Here is an 18102-nt window from a genome sequence, read left to right on the forward strand (position 1 = left end):
ACATAATATTTGGGTGGAGGACAAGTCATATATACTTATACACACACCCATATTGATAAAAAAAAAAAAAAAAAGTTTACCTGATATTTACCAAACATTCAGTCTGGGTGAATCTCCTTTGTGCACTTGTTTTAACCCCTAGCCAATGATGTAAGGCTTATTATAACCAGCTCTGCTTGTAGCTTCCCCATCAGTTAGCCTTATGTAGGTTGTATTCAACTTTAGTGAAAGCTCATTGCTGCATCAGTGACCAAAAACTTACACTTGCTAGTGGTGACCGACACGTTTTGTAAACCAAAGTGCAACTATGGGCCAATAAGCCAAAGATCACATACACAGGGCCCAATTTTGTGAATCTCTCAAAGACTGGAGAAGATAGACTATCATCGGAGAACCTCGGATTTCTCAAAAATAATTTTCTACTAGGTGGCAATGTTTTCAATCCTGGACCAGATCCATTTCAGGTTTGCTGGATCACCCAGGTTCTCCCATGATAGTCTATATTCTGCAGTCTTGGGGAGCTTTAATAAAGCTTTGTCTACTGAACACATGGAAAAATGCCACTTATATATATTATGTATATATATATAGCCTGAACCCCAATGGAGACACAGGGCACTGATAACTTATGTGCTAGGTCCAGCGTGAGAGGTGTGCGATGTCTGTACCCCTGGTTTGGGGGTTACACTAGTATGATACTTGTCGTCCCAGCCTAGCTGCCTGAACGTCAACGAAGGTAAGGCTATTGGCCTTATGGTCTAGCTCTCCCTAAGTCAGTCCCCCAGAGGTAGGCTACGTACCCATGTCAGACGATTCTCATCCGATAATCAACTCAGGGCTGATATTAGATGGGAATCTGGCGTGTACAGCGCTCGTTGTTCCCGAATCAGTCCTGGCAGATCCACGTGTATGTAGCCTAAATGTAGTAATCCGGTTCTGCCAAGGAAGGGATGAGTATTGAAAGCTTGACCCCTATCAGGAGCAATACATCCCGGGGGGGGGGGGGGGTTTAGGTGAAGAAGCCTTAGCCCCCTTAGGGACAGAACCATGTAATAGATATGGACCTTCAAAATAAAATTCATAAAAAAGGGGGTCCCAGCTAATTTTCCTCTGATGGGAGCAATGGCAAAGATAATTGGCCTGACTGTGCCCTGAAGGTTGCCCATTGCATCAGAGCTGCCTCGTTGTGCCAACCAGTTCATTGTTATGCATTGATCACAATAGGAAATGTTTTTTTTTTAACTATGAATTGGCCACCCTGTATAAAATAGAAGGCTGGACCACAATGGACACACGGGGCATCTATGAGGTAGGTCCAGCAAAAAAAATTCCAATTCCTCTCCCATTGATGGAAGCAATGCCACGAATGGGTGGCCAGACTGTGCCCTAAAGGCTTTCCATGGCTTCAGAGCTGCCTCGCTGTGCCACCCAGTTCATTCTTACATAATATGACTGATGTAAATTGGACAGGCAAATTCACATGATAGCAAATGCGCTTAATAACTATGAATTGGCCACCCCGATATCTGAATATAACAGAAGACTGGACCCTGACAGATACATGGGGCACCTATGTGGCAGGTCCAACATAAGAATTCTAAATCCCCTTCCATTGATAGAAGCGATGCCATGAATGGGTGGCCCGACCGTGCCCTGAAGGCTCTTCATGGCATCGGAGCTGCCTTGCTGTTCCTACAATTATGATTCCCATTACGGGAAATGTGTTTATTACTATGAATTGAGCACCCTGGTACCGGTCTGTAGGTAAAGCCTGGACCTCAATGGATATACTGCTGAACACCCCCATGTGCTAGGTCCCAGCATGTGAATTCCAACTCATCTTCTATTGATGGGTGACCTGACTGTGATCTAATGACTGCTTCTGGCATTGGAGCTACCTAGATGAGCACTTCTTTCTTCATTCTTACTCACTGGTTATAATGTATTACTGATATAAATTTGACAAAACAATTTTCATAGGCATTTACAATAATGAATATGTTTATTATCTATGAATTGTGCACCCTGGTGTATGTATAAAATAGAAGGCTGGACCCCAATGGACACAAAGGAAAACCTATGTGGTAGGTCCAGCATGAGAATTCCTAATCCTCTCCTATGGATGGAAGCAATGCCACGAATGGGTGGCCTGACTGTACCCTGATGGCTGTGTCACCCAGCTCAGAAAATCAATCCACCAGGTGCCAACTATTACCGCGCCAAGCTAAACATGGGCAGGAATTAGGTGTACCGGCTACCAGACTCACCAACGCCAGGCATCCTTCCAGTTGTGTATATGTGAGGCTAAACTATTTACACTTGTAATAGCAAATAAAATAAATATAAAATGTGTGTAGTAATAATATTTATATATACACTGTCATTGTTTACAAGCTACACACCCTATGACCACCCATAAATCACACATACATACACACACACATGTATAGCACACACACAATGTACACAATGTATATACATTACAAACCCCTCCCCCAATGCGCGCTCACACTCACCAGGTCTTCCGGGGGCGCGCACCCGCGCGTTCGCGCACTCTCCTGCCGTCAGGCTGTTCTTGGTCCCGGTCCGTTCCCCTCCGGGGTTCGGTTGGGGTGTGGAAGCAAAGCCGTCCGCCGCCGCCAGTCTCTGCGAATAGCTACCCCGCCCGTTGTTGCCGAAGAGCGGAGACAAGACCCGGACAGGTCTGGAATGCTGCGCATGCGCCCATTCCCGTGCTGGCTCCACTGCGCACGCGCCCTCCTCATTCCAGCCAGACATGAAATAACTTTATTGACAGGGACAGACGGCGGCGCCCCCGACAGAGACAGACGAGAGAAGAAAAATAAAAAAGAAGAAAGCCCAATGTAAAAAGCGGCGGCGGTGACGGTAGAGGTGGCTGGGTGGTGTCGGTGCTGCTGCTGCTCCGGGGCTGAGTGACTGACAAAGGACAGATAACTGTTATCATATTAGCTTGTTATCTATACCCCGCCCATCCTCCATGTGTCTGGCTTTATCATAGCACACAGGCGGGGGATAGACCCAGTGCCAGGGATTCCGAGAAAAAATAAAAAGCGCCCTATAGTTATATTTCTTTTTCAAATTTTACCTATCATACATCTTACCAACATATTGGAACACAAAGCTATGGAATGGGGGTGGGGGGTCTATAGATCATCAAATAACATGCCCCCCTCAACTCATAACATGTCCCCCATCACCTAACATGCCCCCCCTCATCTCATAACATGCCCCCCATCACATAACGTTCCCCCATCACATAACATGCCCCATGCCCCCCCATCGCATAACATACCCCCCATCACATAACATACCCCCCATCACATAACTAACCTCCATCACCTATTTTTCATATTTTGCTCAACATAAATTTTACAAACATATTGAAGCACAAAGCTATGGAATGGGGGGGGGGGTCTATAGATCATCAAATACCATGCCCCCCTCATCTCATAACATGCCCCCCATCACATAACAAGCCCCTCCCCCATCACCTAACATACCCCCTCATCACATAACATGCTCCCCTATCATCTAACATGCCCCACATCACCTAACATACTCCCCCTCACCTAACATACCCCCCCCTTCACATAACATGTGCCCCCCTTTCACACAACATGCCCCCCTATCAACTAACATACCCCCCTCATTACATAATATACCCCCTATCAGATAACATACCCCCCTATCACATATATACCCCCCATCATCTAACATGCCACCCTCATCACATAACCTGTTGCCTATTGTAGAAATTACCTTGTTGTCACAACAAGGCAGCTGGAATGCCATGGAGAGCCTTCAGGGTACTGTTAGGCCACCTATTTGTGCCATCACTCCCATCAATAGGAGAAGAGTTAGAATTCTCATGCTGGACAAAGGTTCTCCTCTGTGTCCATTAGGGTCCAGCCTTCTATTATATACAGATACCGGGGTGAACAATTCATAGTTATTAAACTGCACCGTGCTGCAACCTCACCGCCAGTCTGAACATAAAAGCCTCAGCGTTCAGCTCCGGTGCCCCTACTAGTATTATTAAACAGGATTTATATATTATTAAACAGGATTTATATAGCGCCAACATATGACGCAGCGCTGTACATTAAATAGGGATTGCAAATGACAGACTAATACAGACAGTGATACAGGAGGAGAGGACCCGTGACAGAAGAAGCCGGGTAGGCAAGTTTGAAAAAATGGGTTTTGAGTGCTCTTTTAAATGAGCAGAAAGTAGGAGCAAGCCGAATAGGACGAGGGTAACCCCCAGGCACCTGGTAATCATCTTCAGACATTTGCAAACACTAGTGAAGTTATGTGCTTGCCATTGCAAAGCAGTGCATTTTTTTCTCTTTTTCTCACCTCCAGAACACCTAAACTTGCTGAAAATACTTTGCAAAAGCAATCAAATAGCAAAGTCTATAGAGGGTGTTGGAGCAGCAAACCACCCTTGGATGTTGCATGTGGCATCCGAAAAAACGAGCGCCAACGCTACTGCAAAGCAAAAATAAACCCATTTGCTCCAAGGAACCTTTCTCGAGGCAGCTGAATGTAGTTTAATGGCTTAGTACTGCAGAACACAACATATAGAATGTCAGCCGGCTCTATATACAGGGCCAGGGATCAATATTATTATTAAACAGGATTTATATAGCGCCAACATAACATGCACCTCTGTACATTAAATAGGGGTTGCAAATGACAGACAGATACAGACAGGAGGAGGAGAGGTCCCTGCCCCGAAGAGCTTACAATCTAGGAGGTGGGGGAAGTATCACACAATAGGAGGGGAGGTATGGAATGGTGGGAAGTAGTGAGGGTTTGCAAGACAGAAGACGGGTAGGTGAGTATGAAAATATTGGTTTAAGGGCTCTTTTAAAGGACCATAAATTAGCAGCAAGCCGAACAGGAGGAGGAAGACCATTCCAGAGAGTCGTGGCAGCTCTAGAAAAGTCTTGGAGCTGTGCGTGTGAGGGGGTTATGAGTGAGGAAGTCAGTGGTAGGTAATTAAAGAAGCGAAGAGAGCAGCTAGGGGAGTATTTTTTCTTTTAGGAAAGGTAAGTGGGACAAGAACTGTGGAGGGATTTGTAGGCAAAGCACAGGAGCTTGGATTTGACTCTCTGGTGAATAGGAAGCCAATGAAGAGAAGTACAAACAGAGGCAGCAGAAGAGGAGCAATGGGAAGGATGGATGAGTCTGGCTGCATACATTCTATTTCTATAGAATCTATATCTGTGCTGGCATCACATGACATCCAGAAATATATATCTAGAATTATCCAGGCCGGGTCAGCAATGCTTTATATAGGAGAAGTTCTACTCATATCTATACCATGTATGTCAGAGTAATATAAATAATACAGAATTAACTACACTCATTTCACCATTCATTTATTTAAAAAAAAAAACTGGAAATACAGAAAAAAACTGATCACTAGTATAGAGATGACTTCCTGTTTGTGCTGACAACACAGTTCCTGGTCTTCATTCAGTGTTGTCAGCCAAGGCTATTGCCCCGCCCCCTTTATGTCTCTGAAGGTATCATGTGACACTCCTGGATCATATGTTTGGTTTTAATGAAATATTTTAAAAAATAATTAGCCACAGTCATTTATTTAATTAGCTTATCGTTCTAAAATAAATCTGTGCTTTTCCATGGGTAAAGCTACGTACACACTTCCAATTATTATCGTTTGTAGATGAACGATCCTGCACGATATCTGCGAACGATCATATAGCACCGATCCTGTACATAGAGATAACGACACGATATATGAATATATATATATATGATATATATATATATACACACACATACACTAACACAATACAGCCTGTATCGATCAAATGTTCGTTCATCGCGCATGCTCAGAACATGCACGATCACTGAGACCGTTCACACGATAGATGGTCAACGATCGTCGTCCAATCCGATCCGCCGGTCCGGTCGTTCATTTCCAACGACTATCCTCGTTCGTCGGCGTCATTGGTTATTTTTTTTACAAACGATTTTTGGCCAATCGGTCGTTCGTTCGTCGTTCATTTCCAACGATAAAAATTGGACGTGTGTAGGCAGCTTAAGACCCAGGACTATCTGAATACATGAAATATGACACTGTTTAAGCTGCAGATTGGAGAGAATGCAGATGGGGCTCCAAACCAGCCCCAGGCTCAGCCCACGCACTCCCATTAGTTCCTTGAAGGTCCCCATGCAGCATGATTGGCTGCTTGCCTTTATTAGATAGATTCAGGCTGGTCACATGGTACGGTCACATGTAATGCTAGCTCCCCTTTTCCACCATGATTCAAATAGCAGCCTATTGGCCCTGGATAGGTTGGGGGTAATATTCATCCCTACTCTGATCCCCTTTCATTTTTGCTTCAACAATCTAATTCTATATTCATACAAGTTCTAACAATGAACTGTTGGTCCTGCCATAATTCCAGCAAGCTGGTGACTTCCTCCCTCTGTTATCAGATGCATCCAGCTCTGTGTTATGAGGAATAGGAAGGTGGGAGGTTCTGTAGTTCTGTCCAGATTCTGTTGTCCTGATATAGTACAGTAAGTACAGTACAGAAGAACAGGAAGTGTATTACAGGCAGGATCACCAGGTGATAAAAAAATGAATGAATGTCAAACATCTAAGGACTGGAAATCCCATTAATCAGGCGGTGCCATGCGGCATGATATCCCTAAGGATCAAAAGGAGTGTTTTCATACCACTGCAACTACATACCTGGGAACTTACTGGAACCTTGCACTTCTGCCCTCCCAATCTCTATTAATACCTCATACATGTACTGCCTCCTGCAGTTAAATCTCTGTAAGCTCTGCACAAATTTCCTGAAACTTTCTTGATCCCTGGGGCGTTTTACTGACACCTGTAGCTCTGTAACTAGTCGCTCTGATATGCCCCCATTCAATTCATCTAGAGTTCAGCAAATCTGGTTAAAGTTGAACATGAAACTGCTGTATAACTTCAACAACAGACTGCAAGCCTGTTGATAAGGTATACAGCGGTCAGCATTTTCATTGGCTGGTGGTTGTCATGTGACAGATATTTATTTTCTCTGAGCAAGCCAAGGCAAACGGCTATGAATGTACATGAACAGACAACTATGAAAACATGCCTAGCAAGCGTTTATTGGGCATTTATTCATTATTCCTATTGCCCCAGAGGGCAGTAAAAAGGCTTTAAATCCTTCTCCCTTCAATACAAATGCTGCCTTGTAATAGGCTTAAAACACAGAGGAGGTGAAAGGTCTATTTTAATAAACTATCATGTGATAATTGTATGAAAACACAGGTCACGTGATAAAATGGATAAACACACAGGCCACGTGGTACATTGTATAGAAACACTAGTCATGTGACAGTATAAAAACCCACAGGTCACGTGATACATTGTATCTGTAAGTGAAAAACCTTCCATAGGATACATTGTATCAAAACACAGGTCACCTAATGCCTTGTATCTGTCTGTATGTGAAGAATCTTCCAAAGGATACATTGTAGCAAAACACGGGTCACGTGACACATTGTAGAAAACCACAGGTCACTTAATTCATTGTATCTGTCTGTGAAGAACCTTCATAGGATACATTGTCGCAAAACGCAGGTCACATGACACATTGTAGAAAAACCACAGGTTACGTGATACATTGTGTCCGCGCGTAGGGAGCATTCTATAGGATAGATACATTGTATAGGGTTCTCAGGCGCTGTCGTTCTGTCCTCCGACCAGTAGGGGTCAGTGTGGCGGGGGCTGTGTACACACAGCGGGGGCGGGGCAGTGTCCACACATGAAGCCCGGATGTGTAGCTGGGCGCATCTCTGGGTCTATGTACCGGGCAGGTATAGTGGAGGGGGAGGTGGGGACACTGTGCTGTGGGAGGGCTATATAAGTGTGTGAAATGAAGCCTGCTTGTATGTGTTGTGGGGGGATTCCCCAACACCTCCAACCCCCCAGCCCTAAGTTCTCCTATCAATAATATTTACTATGGAAGGAGGAGGCAATTGTTGTGGTACCACAAGTCCCAGCAGGCCTCTATAGGAGCTCACATCCAGCCTACACTTTGTATTAGAGCAGAGTCTGTCAGGCATTTATTTCCATCTGTGACCCCACTGAGGGGACTTTGCCTCACTTCCCGAGCCTGGGGACACAGTGCAGACATTTGGGGACACCACTGAGACCCCCAGGGACAGGGAAACATAGGCAGCGTAGATTATTAGCTAATCAGCCCCTTCTGCTTTGTACTACACTTTTTGCTTACATATGTGGCCCCGTGAAGGACACAAATCAATCTCTGCAGCATCTGCAAAGCCCCAGCACAGGTTAGACAAATTTCAATGTGTTGTGGTCCCCCGCAGGTGTGAATGGGGACCTGACATATTTTATTTACTACTAAAATGTCCCTTTATGTGGACGTTTACAGTCCTGAGACTGCTGCTGGGTGCCACCCCTCTGGATGTGATGGCAGCAGACTGAAGTGACACGTCTCCTCCATCAGCATAAAACGTTATATTTATAGGATAAATCAATTAGAGGAGCTGGGCCAGCACAGAAAATAGACACTCCCAAAAGAGGAGAAGCCTCTGAGGGGAGCTGCAAAGTCAAATTTTCTAGCTGATCCCCAGGTGAATTGCGAATGGTGACAGGGTCTCTTTACAAAGGTCGGATGGATTCTCGGGCTCCGGTCAGGCTGATAAATTTCTGGTTTTGAGTATGGTCACATGACGGAGGGAGTAACATGCCCTGCCCTGGAACCAGCACTTCTATAAGTTGGGTAACCTTCATCTGTGAATTGTGCCAGAGAAAAGGTACCATGACAGGTTCCCTTTACAAGAATCCTGGGATTCCATAACCCAGTTCCTGTTCCTTTCCATAACCCAGCAAGGTCAGTGCTTGACAACTCTGTGTCTCCAAAGTACATGGGCTTAAACTTGGTTTTTGTTGCCCTCTGAGTCCCTGCTAGGAAGATTATAACATCACGTGCTGCCCTGGTGACACAACAGGAAATAATATTCCAATATAAATTTAATTTTCCTTCCATTTCTATATCGCCAGGCTTTATCGCCGCCTCAGGGGAGAGAAATGGTCCGGTCATGCTCTGCTGCTAACTGTGTCAACCGCCAGACAGTGCTTACTAAACGCAAAGGGATCACGTTCCACAGGTAGGTGCCCAGGGTAGGTTTGTGGTACATTACGGATATATATGTAGTGCCATTGGACCAGATTCTGGGCTTAATGTGTCTGAGATGAGAATGCCATTGGTGCTCCCAGCAGCCAGGAGGCCTCTCCTTATATATTACTATATGGGGAAAACATTACATGTGATAAATACAACCGTCCATGTCTACAACTATATAATTCTCATGTAAACATTTCAAATGTTCAGCTTACATCATAACAGGGGTTATTATTATTAATAAGCAGTATTTATATGGCACCAACATAATATGCAGTGCTGTACAATAAATAGAGGTGAGGAGAAATCTTCCAATGTGGTCCCCTGTTGTGGTGACAACCAATAGGGGATCTTCCCCATGTCCGGTCTGTACTGTACTGCTGGATATAGTCATTGGAGAAGAAGTTCCCTGAAGACCTGAAAGTTATTTCAAGGTTTCATGGACATTTCAACACTGCTCCACAGTGTATACTGAGCTGCACCTAAGCAGATTGATTTATGATCCCATCATGTGCCAAGCCGAATAGACTCCCGTGGGTATGTATGGAGATAGCTCATTATGGCCTGGCCAATGAAGATGGGCAAGGTCACCAAAACCGCAAGAAAATATTGGTGCCAGAACAGGAACTTGTGTATGTGACCTAAAAGAAGCCGCACCTGGTGCCAACTCCCCTTTGATGTCAGGATGGAGAAGATCACTATGACAGAAGCGTTGGGCAGAGCCAGGATGGAAAGGATCACTTTTAATAATTTTGGTTCTGTATATTACCACAATTAATTTTAATGAAACAACACAGATGAAGTTGAACTTCAGCTTTACTCAGTGGGTTGAACAAAAAGATTTCATAAACATGTGAGGAAAGCCTCACAAACACTTCATTTCAGGTGCTCAAAAGTAATTGGACAAATTAAAAAGCTGAAAATAAAATGTTCATTAGTAATACTTGGTTGAAACCCCTTTACTGGCAATGTCAATCTGTAGTCTTGAACTCATGGACATCACCAGATGCCGGGTTTCCTCCTTTTTAATGCTCCGCCAGGCCTTTACTGCAGCGGCTTTCAGTTGCTGTTTGTTTGTAGGCCTTTCTGTCCGTTATGGTCTTCAACAAGTGAAATGCATGCTCAATTGGGTTCAGATCAGGTGACTAACTTGGCCATTCAAGAATATTCCACTTCTTTGCTTTAATAAACTCCTGGGTTGCTTTGGCTGTATGTTTTGGGTCATTGTACATCTGTATTATGAAACGCCTCCCAATCAATGTGACTGCATTTAGCTGGATTTGAGCAGACAGTATGTCTCTGAACACCTCAAAATTCCTTCGGCTGCTTCTGTCTTGTGTCACATCATGGATAAACACTAGTGTGCCAGTGCCATGGCAGTCATGCACGCCCAAGCCATCACACTGCCTCCGCCATGTTTTACAGATCATGTGCTATCCTTTGGATCATGAGCTCTTCCACGCCTTCTCCATACTTTTATCTTGCCATCATTCTGGTAAAGGTTGATCTTGGTTTCATCTGTCCAAAGAATGTTTTTCCAGAACTGTGCTGGCTTTTTTAGATGTTTTATTAGCAAAGTCCAATCTAGCCTTTCTATTCTTGAGGCTTATGAGTTCAACTGCATCTGAGTTGTTTCATTTCAAATTAATTGTAGTAATGTACAAATTAGAAAAAAGTTGTCTCTCTCCAAATATTTATGGACCGAACTCTATGATAGAAAAGTCAGCCAGAGCTAGGTTACTAATTATTGCAAAGGTGGTGCAGCAGAGGGTATTCCCTGGTCCCTGCAGCATCCTTTACTTTCCTCCTTCCCTGTGGAGTGAGCGGACACCAGGGAAGTACTAGTAGGAATGGGTCGGGGGAGGCTCTATAGGGTGCTGCATTGTGTGCCCTGTCTATAGAGACATTATACAATGCAGCCACCTTCTCAATCAGAGGCGCTCCAGCTGTAAACATATTTGTCAACAAAGTGGATAAAAAAAACAGGCTCACTTTTATTTTGCTTCTTTATTCTTCTCATTCCACTCATTTTCCTCATGATATTCATTATTTATGTTTACAAGCACCCTCATTGGCTGCACCTCCCTCCCCAGCACCCATTTAAGTGTCTGCTGTACAGGATATCACTGCAAGTTCAAACAACTACATACATGTGCAGCTTATATTGTACGGATGAAATTGGCTGTAAGTATAGCAGATACATGAAGATACTTATAATGTATTTATTATTCCTTGGTCTAGATTTCCTAAAGAAGAGTCTCGGAGGGCTCTGTGGGTGAACGCAGTATCCCATTCTCACTCTGCCGTCGGAAGCGAATGGACGCCCTCTGTTCACAGCTCTCTGTGCTCTCAACACTTTCATGATAAACAATTTGACCGGACTGGTCAGACGGTACGGCTGAGGGACTCGGCAGTCCCTATGATATTTTCAACTTTCAGCCTTGCAAAGGTAACAAATCCTGCTGTGAATTAATTTCTTGAATGTTCTATGCGGCCATACAGTTATTGGATAAAATGTTCTTATTATCGACATTTAGCTTAAGACTCTTTTAACTATTACAAGGCTGGAATGGTCATTACATGCGTGGTGTAACACGGTATCATTCATTATGAACAGGACCCCATTGCATCCTCTCAATTGCACTTGGGCTAACATTGAATAAATTACTGAAGTTCCATAAAGTGACACACATTAACCCCCCTAGCGGTATTCCTAAGTGTGACTCGGGGTGGATTTACCATGCAAAATGCGGTAATCCCAAGTCACGCTCAGGGTCGCTAAAAACATTAAAAGAAAACACTTACCTTGTTCCGTTGTTGTCCCCAGGCATCCTGCTGGTCCCTGCAGCTCCTGGGGACACGTCTTCTTCCCCCGGCGACTGCAGAGACGTTCCCGGGGTTTCCCAGTGACGTCGATGCGGTCGGAAGAAGTGGTGGGAAATTCAAAAATTTTTGTATTGGATTCAATACAAAATGACTGTATTGAGTCCAATACAAATAAATCTTTATATAATATATATAAAATATCATTCTATATTTATTATACATGCTACTGTACAGTTATAGTACATGTTTTACTATTTTTTTTTTTAACAGATTTTTGTGGGTTTTTTATTTTAAAGTTTAATAATAAATATTGGACCTATTTCGGTGAGTTATGCCTAAGCATTATAGGCCTACAATGTAAAATAAATTTCTTTCCGACAAATTTACCGCTTTTTGCGTGGAAATACAGACAGAATTAGAACCCTAGGGGGGTTTATGTGCTACAAAACACAGCATGTCAGGCAGGTGTAGATGGAATTCAAATTTACCAGACCTACAGGGAGAAAATAGGAGAAGTTCATTTATAGGACTTACATACATTTACAGCCCGTCAGCTAGCTTTCCATAAGACTGTCATCAATGACAGCCCTCTTATTTCTCTCAGGTCAGCACCTATTAAGACATATGCACTGCTTCATTGTCCAGGCATCATTGCCATGTGTTACTATGGTGCATTAGGGAATAAGTCAATCACACATAATCCCACTAAAGGCTGTGTAATGACATGTGACAGTTCATTCTTCTCGGTTCCTTGTGATTTGATAGGCTAATTATTTTGTTTGCTTTGCATTTTAGATGCCAAGACACTGCTCAGCCCTTGGCTGCACCGCTCGGGATTCTCGGCTGACTAGGGAGAACAACATTTCGTTTCACAGGTCAGCTCAGTTTCTGTACTGTAGAAACTGTGCATGAAAAAGAAATCTGAGGGCAGGGTGCTAGTTAATAACTTTCCACACCTCATTTTGTATCATGTCTCTGGGTGGAGGTGGACATGTTTGTGGATTTGCTTCCTTCCTCATGTCAGATTTGCCTTCTTTTATGATGAGGCAACAGAGAGTAGTGGAAGCAAAGCTCTACAGGATAAATGAAACATTAGCAGGGGGATCTTTACATGATAAAGCCCAAGGTACAACTTCCACTCCAGCAAGGAGAACAGTGATTAGTGCAATGTGACATCACTAGATCTCACTCTATATCTTCTCAGACAGCAGTGCCTTGGATGACCTTACAGTGCAGATATACAGCTATGAAGCTGGCACTGTCACATCAGGAAGTTCCCCACTATTGTTAAAGAGGAGATCAAGGCTAGCAAAAGATTTTTACTGCTTATCCAAAACAAAACTATTTATGTATGTCCTACATTTTTTTTTGTTTTGTGTTTTTAATATCCTTGCATTGGGTTTATTAAAATCTGATGTTGGTTTAGGTCTTGCAATCAAATAGATTTCATCCATTGTTTTTGGAACGCAGACTGCAAAGGAAAAACAACTAATGGATCTTGGTAGTGAATCACTAAACGTGGCACAAACAGAATGTGAGTGCCAACTTCATTCGTAGTAAACCTGTTCCCAGCAAGGCTATAACCAACACTATTTTTATTACAGTTATAAAAATCCTATACATAGTATTTTTGAGGTTTTTTTGGCAGCTTCTCCCAAAGCGGCATGGAGTGGACAATCTTCCAGTTCTGGACTGTAATTACTTGTGAATGCCTCATGGACATTGAGTACTGGAAGCCTAGTCTGCAGGATGCCATACACTCTAGGGAGGTAGGGGTACACAACAGGTCGGGCCCACAGCGAATGGGCAGAATGGCTTAGTATTCTGCTTATTTCCTGTGGGCCCAACCTTCTATGGAACCCTACCTCCCTAGAGGGTGAGCGTACACAACAGGAGAAACTCCAAAGCAGGACTGAAGGAAACAAAGTGGACAAAGCTGAAGCATTTAATCACATTTTTTTTTTATATAACGGGAAAGGGGAAAGAGATTCAAAATAATAAAAACAAAGAGTTCCACTTTCAGTATAATCAGATGTGCTCGTATTCCCTTAATTTAAAGGTTACCAAGAAAAGATGACCCTCGGAGAAACCTGTGGATTGCAAACTGCAGAAGAACGGACCCGAACGGTGATGGGCTTTGGGACCCCTCTTCTGATTATGTGTATTTCTGCTCCAGGCACTTTGAGAAGAGTTGTTTTGAAGTTACAGGAGTAAGGTATGCACATTAAAAGGAAAACAAATATCACATCCTGTTCAAAATATACCAAGTAATGGTAGTCAGGTTGAGTGGGTTAAGCCCCTAAATTCCTACTATCTGAAATACCTTTTGTTCCTGGCTTAAGCCTATACGTCATTCCTGATGGGAACAAGAAGACCAGGGTGCCTTCTCCTTCTCTTGCTATGTAGTGGTTTTGCAGAATCAAGTGTACAGGACACTGTGCATACAACATCCTATACGCTCTAGTAGTCTTCCATTGATTATATAGGAAGCCACTCCTTTCAGGCCCACACATAGATTGTAAGCTCTTCGGGGTAGGGCCCTCTCCTCGTGTGTCACTGTCTGTATTTGTCTGTCATTTGCAACCCCTATTTAATGTACAGCGCTGTGTAATGTATTGATGCTATATAAATAGTGTTCAATCATAGTAATAACTGGAGCCTGACAACAGATCCTGTAAGGAGTTTGCACCTAGCTCTAGGCAGGGACTGTTATGGGATATCCCACAGCCTGAAGGTGCTTGTTCTTGTCTCCAAGTGCTCCAAAGATGTGTAACTTTGGCACCTTTAGTGACTTCACCCACAGCCCTAGGGGTTGTTTAGCTGTCAAATTAGTCATATATATATATATATATATATATATATATATATATATATATATATATATATATATATATATATATATATATAACTGCCAACATGGGCATTGGGTAAACATTTCCATTATGTGTTTGACATTCATCTGTCCCCTTACTATTTATTGAGGTGCTGGGGCAGGAAGTGGTGCACCACAACAAAAACTGGAAGAAGAACTGAAGTACTAAACGGGTAGCCGCCTTTGGCTGGTACCCTAAATATTTTGGAAACCTGTGGTGAGTTTGTAGGCCAAGTAAACATGCTGCACAATATGTCGCATTCTCTTTTTAAAACAGCAGATGAAACTCCTCATCACATTTCAAGGTTCTCCTTTTTATGTTTTTGAATTATGAGGTTCTCATTCTGAACTTCTAGTTGCAGTAGCCAGGGCTTTAGCTAACCCACAGTGCCCCAGAAATCTTGTGTTGTGCATTAAATGTTTGCAAAAAAAAATTATAGAAAGTAATACCAAAGTGAAATCAACCTATACTATGTTTACAACAAATAACAAAGCATTACTTTTTCCGAACTGGATTATGTTTTTTTTTTTTTTATGTAAGTGGTTATCGTCGTCTGAAGGAAGACGCCATTCCAACAGTATTTACTGCTTCTACGAAACCTCAGAGAGTAAAAAAAATTAGGACTCAAAGGAAGAAAACATCAAAGGCAAAAGTAAAAAAGAAATTGTGAGTATCCCTCTTCACTTCTATGGCTCATCTGTAATATCAGTTCACGTGCAGGTCCCTTACTCTATGTAAGAAAGCTTCCTGTAAAATTGGGCAGAAGGTCTGATATATTTAATGTCCGCTACTGGCAACATTACACCAAACGCACTGATTTATCCAGTATGAGCAAATGAAAAGTGTTTCATCGTGATATGACAATGGACTTCGTAAAACGCTACATAATGTTTGCGCTATATATCAATACTGGCTAATAATAGATCACCAGTAACCCTTTGTTTAACACATAACCTTTCTTTTTTATGCATAACACTCAATATTACTTTTGCTCCATGATGGGTGTCCTATGCGGAGTTGGGGGTGATCAGAAAACATTTGTTCCCTAATTTTACCTGTGTAATGTGAAACCAAAAGTTCTCGGTTGTGATGACCTCTAAAGTTTTCATAAAGTGAACCTATCACCGACCCTGTAATATTACCTTCGGGGCTTGTTAGCCCCCTTGAAATTGCAATAAAATTATCTTTATTGCATGGAGAATTCTTGCTGTGACCCGGCAGGGGGCATGTCAGATTTTTGTAGTAGGCCCACTGCTACCACACAGAGAGCAAGGGTCCTTATATCAAGATGGCAGATACTCAGGCTGTGTTTGCTTTTTTTTAGAAAACAAACTACAACTAAGGCTTATGTACACAGGTTAGATGATTCTTGTCTGATAATCTCTTCAGGGCTCCTATCAGACAAGAATCTAGCATTTGTACAGCGCTCGTCTGACGTCATACATGGATCCAACCTGCGGGGATCCCCAAACCACAAACAATTGCTTTACAAGTGAAGGGGAGAGAGTGCAGAGGGGTGCCGCTCCATCGTTCTCCCCCTTGAAAGATCCTTTCCAATGACAAAAAAGTGAATGTGTGTACCCAGACTTAGCTGACATTTGTTTTAATTTACCTTGCAGCCTAAAAGTTCACGAGCTGTCACTTTTTAAATAAAATCTGCTAATATTTGTCATAATTTTATCAACAGAGATTTCTTGACAAGCAATCAAACAACCCCCTGTGAAAATGCTGATCCATTGGACAACCAGTGTTTTGATCCTAGAAGGTATGACAGCGTACCAACAGCAGACCTGGTGAACTTCCATGGACTCTGCCCTGAAAACATCGATATTCCAGCAGACGCTGCCCCAGCCGAAGGAGCATTAGCAACCACTGTGGACCACCAGATGCATCCTGAGGCCACACTAGAAGATATTGAGGTGGGAACTGTAATCAGCGGACCTCTGACAGACTTAGAATTGTCTCAGGTACAGGAAGAGATGTCCTCTGAGATTTGTGTAAGCCCAGACCCGGAAGGGATGAGAGAACAGCCTCGTCCTGTTTCTCCTTCAACATACATGATGCGCATCCCTCAGCCACCGGGCGCCTATATTCAAAACGAGCACAGCTACCATGTTGGGAATGCACTCCTTTGGAAGAAAAGAGCAGAATCCGCACTGGAAGCTCTCACCAAAGTTCAGAGACAGCTGGAAGCTTGCAGGCGGAGGGAGCAGAGACTTCGCCTCCGCATCTCTGCATTACAGCAGGAACACATGCGGGAAAGGCGTGCACAGACTGATGTCCGAGAAAAGCTAAAAGAGCATCTGCAGGTGTTTGAGCTCCAGCTTATAAATGACTTTGTGTAATGACCTGTTGGGTCTGCTATGAGTATGTACAAAGGACTGTTTTACGCCTTCATACTAAACCAGAATTAAAGCTGGTAGAAAGTCGTTCAATCATATCGCAGTTTCAAGCTTTAAAGTGTAGGTCGCGCTAAAACGTTTTGTTTTAGATAAAGTGGGCAAGTATTTCAAATCCCTTTGGATTTTACTGCTATCCAAGTCTCTAGAGATTTCCCCTAACTTAAGAGTCTGATTTATTAAAGTGCCCCAAGACTGGAGAAGATAAACTCTCCTGGGAAAGCCCAGAAAACCTGGAATGGATTTCTTAAGAATCACTTGCTATTGTCATATGCTTTCAATCCTGGACTAAATCCATTTCAAGTTTGCTGGATCACCCAGGTCCTCCCAATATAGAGCCTGATTTAATAAAGCTCTCCAAGACTGGAAAGGATACACTTTTCATCAGTGAAGCTGGGTGATCCAACAAACCTGAAATGGATCTGGTGCAGGATTCAAAACATTTGCTAGCAAGTCACTTTGAAGAAATCTATTCCAGGTTTGCTGGATCACCCTGCCTCACTGATGACAAAAATACAATGCTATAAGAAAAAAAGAAGAGCACTACATTAAAATTATAGGACTCCATATTTAATACCTTCATTACAAAAGTCTAAAAACAACAGTGACCAACCAAAATGTTTTGCTTAAGGATTCTCTTTTCATTAAGGCTTAGATTTGCTGGTATGGTTGGACTCTTGGTGGTTATTGGGGGACGAGGGGTGTAAATCAACTCTTTTATGAATTGTCTCATTGAAGTGCAAAGCCTGTTTCAGCAACTGAATAATTAATCTAACTGTACGTTTTTTGGGATGTGGG

At 42.9% G+C, this 18102-nt stretch overlaps 2 protein-coding genes across 5 annotated transcripts in view; one reads left to right on the top strand and one right to left on the bottom strand.

The window, feature by feature from the left end:
- ZBTB45 (zinc finger and BTB domain containing 45) overlaps positions 1-2981 on the bottom strand; it is a 20784-nt gene extending 17803 nt beyond the window's left edge. Inside the window, exon 1 of one of the 2 annotated variants that reach the window (XM_072426319.1) lies at positions 2517-2978. In XM_072426319.1, coding sequence (XP_072282420.1) covers positions 2517-2778 — 262 coding nt within the window. In that variant the 5' untranslated portion in view covers positions 2779-2978. Of the gene's footprint in view, positions 1-2516 lie in introns of both variants that reach the window. The other variant, XM_072426320.1, reaches the window with a different exon arrangement.
- Positions 2518-17334, top strand: THAP7 (THAP domain containing 7). 3 transcript variants are annotated; one of them, XM_072426324.1, is made up of 7 exons: positions 2518-2702; positions 9086-9192; positions 11448-11655; positions 12828-12907; positions 14092-14247; positions 15446-15571; positions 16593-17334. In XM_072426324.1, the coding sequence occupies exons 2-7, from the start codon at positions 9113-9115 to the stop codon at positions 17248-17250; spliced, it is 1308 nt and encodes a 435-aa protein (XP_072282425.1). In that variant the 5' UTR covers positions 2518-2702; positions 9086-9112; the 3' UTR covers positions 17251-17334. The 3 variants fall into 3 exon arrangements, with proteins under 3 accessions (XP_072282425.1, XP_072282422.1, XP_072282424.1); XM_072426321.1 differs by lacking the exon at positions 2518-2702 and adding an exon at positions 7787-7872; XM_072426323.1 differs by lacking the exon at positions 2518-2702 and adding an exon at positions 7900-8915.
- Positions 17335-18102: the final 768 nt, after the last annotated feature.

The sequence above is a fragment of the Pyxicephalus adspersus genome, chromosome 11 (genome assembly GCF_032062135.1).
Source record: "Pyxicephalus adspersus chromosome 11, UCB_Pads_2.0, whole genome shotgun sequence".
Taxonomy (NCBI): Eukaryota; Metazoa; Chordata; class Amphibia; order Anura; family Pyxicephalidae; genus Pyxicephalus; species Pyxicephalus adspersus.

Excerpts from the sequence above, each read along its gene's own strand:
- THAP7 (XM_072426324.1), top strand. The coding sequence starts at position 9,113 with ATGGTCCGGTCATGCTCTGCTGCTAACTGTGTCAACCGCCAGACAGTG. Across the intron at positions 12,908-14,091 it reads AACAACATTTCGTTTCACAG|GTTACCAAGAAAAGATGACC; the intron begins GTCAGCTCAGTT and ends CTTAATTTAAAG. Across the intron at positions 15,572-16,592 it reads GCAAAAGTAAAAAAGAAATT|AGATTTCTTGACAAGCAATC; the intron begins GTGAGTATCCCT and ends TTTTATCAACAG.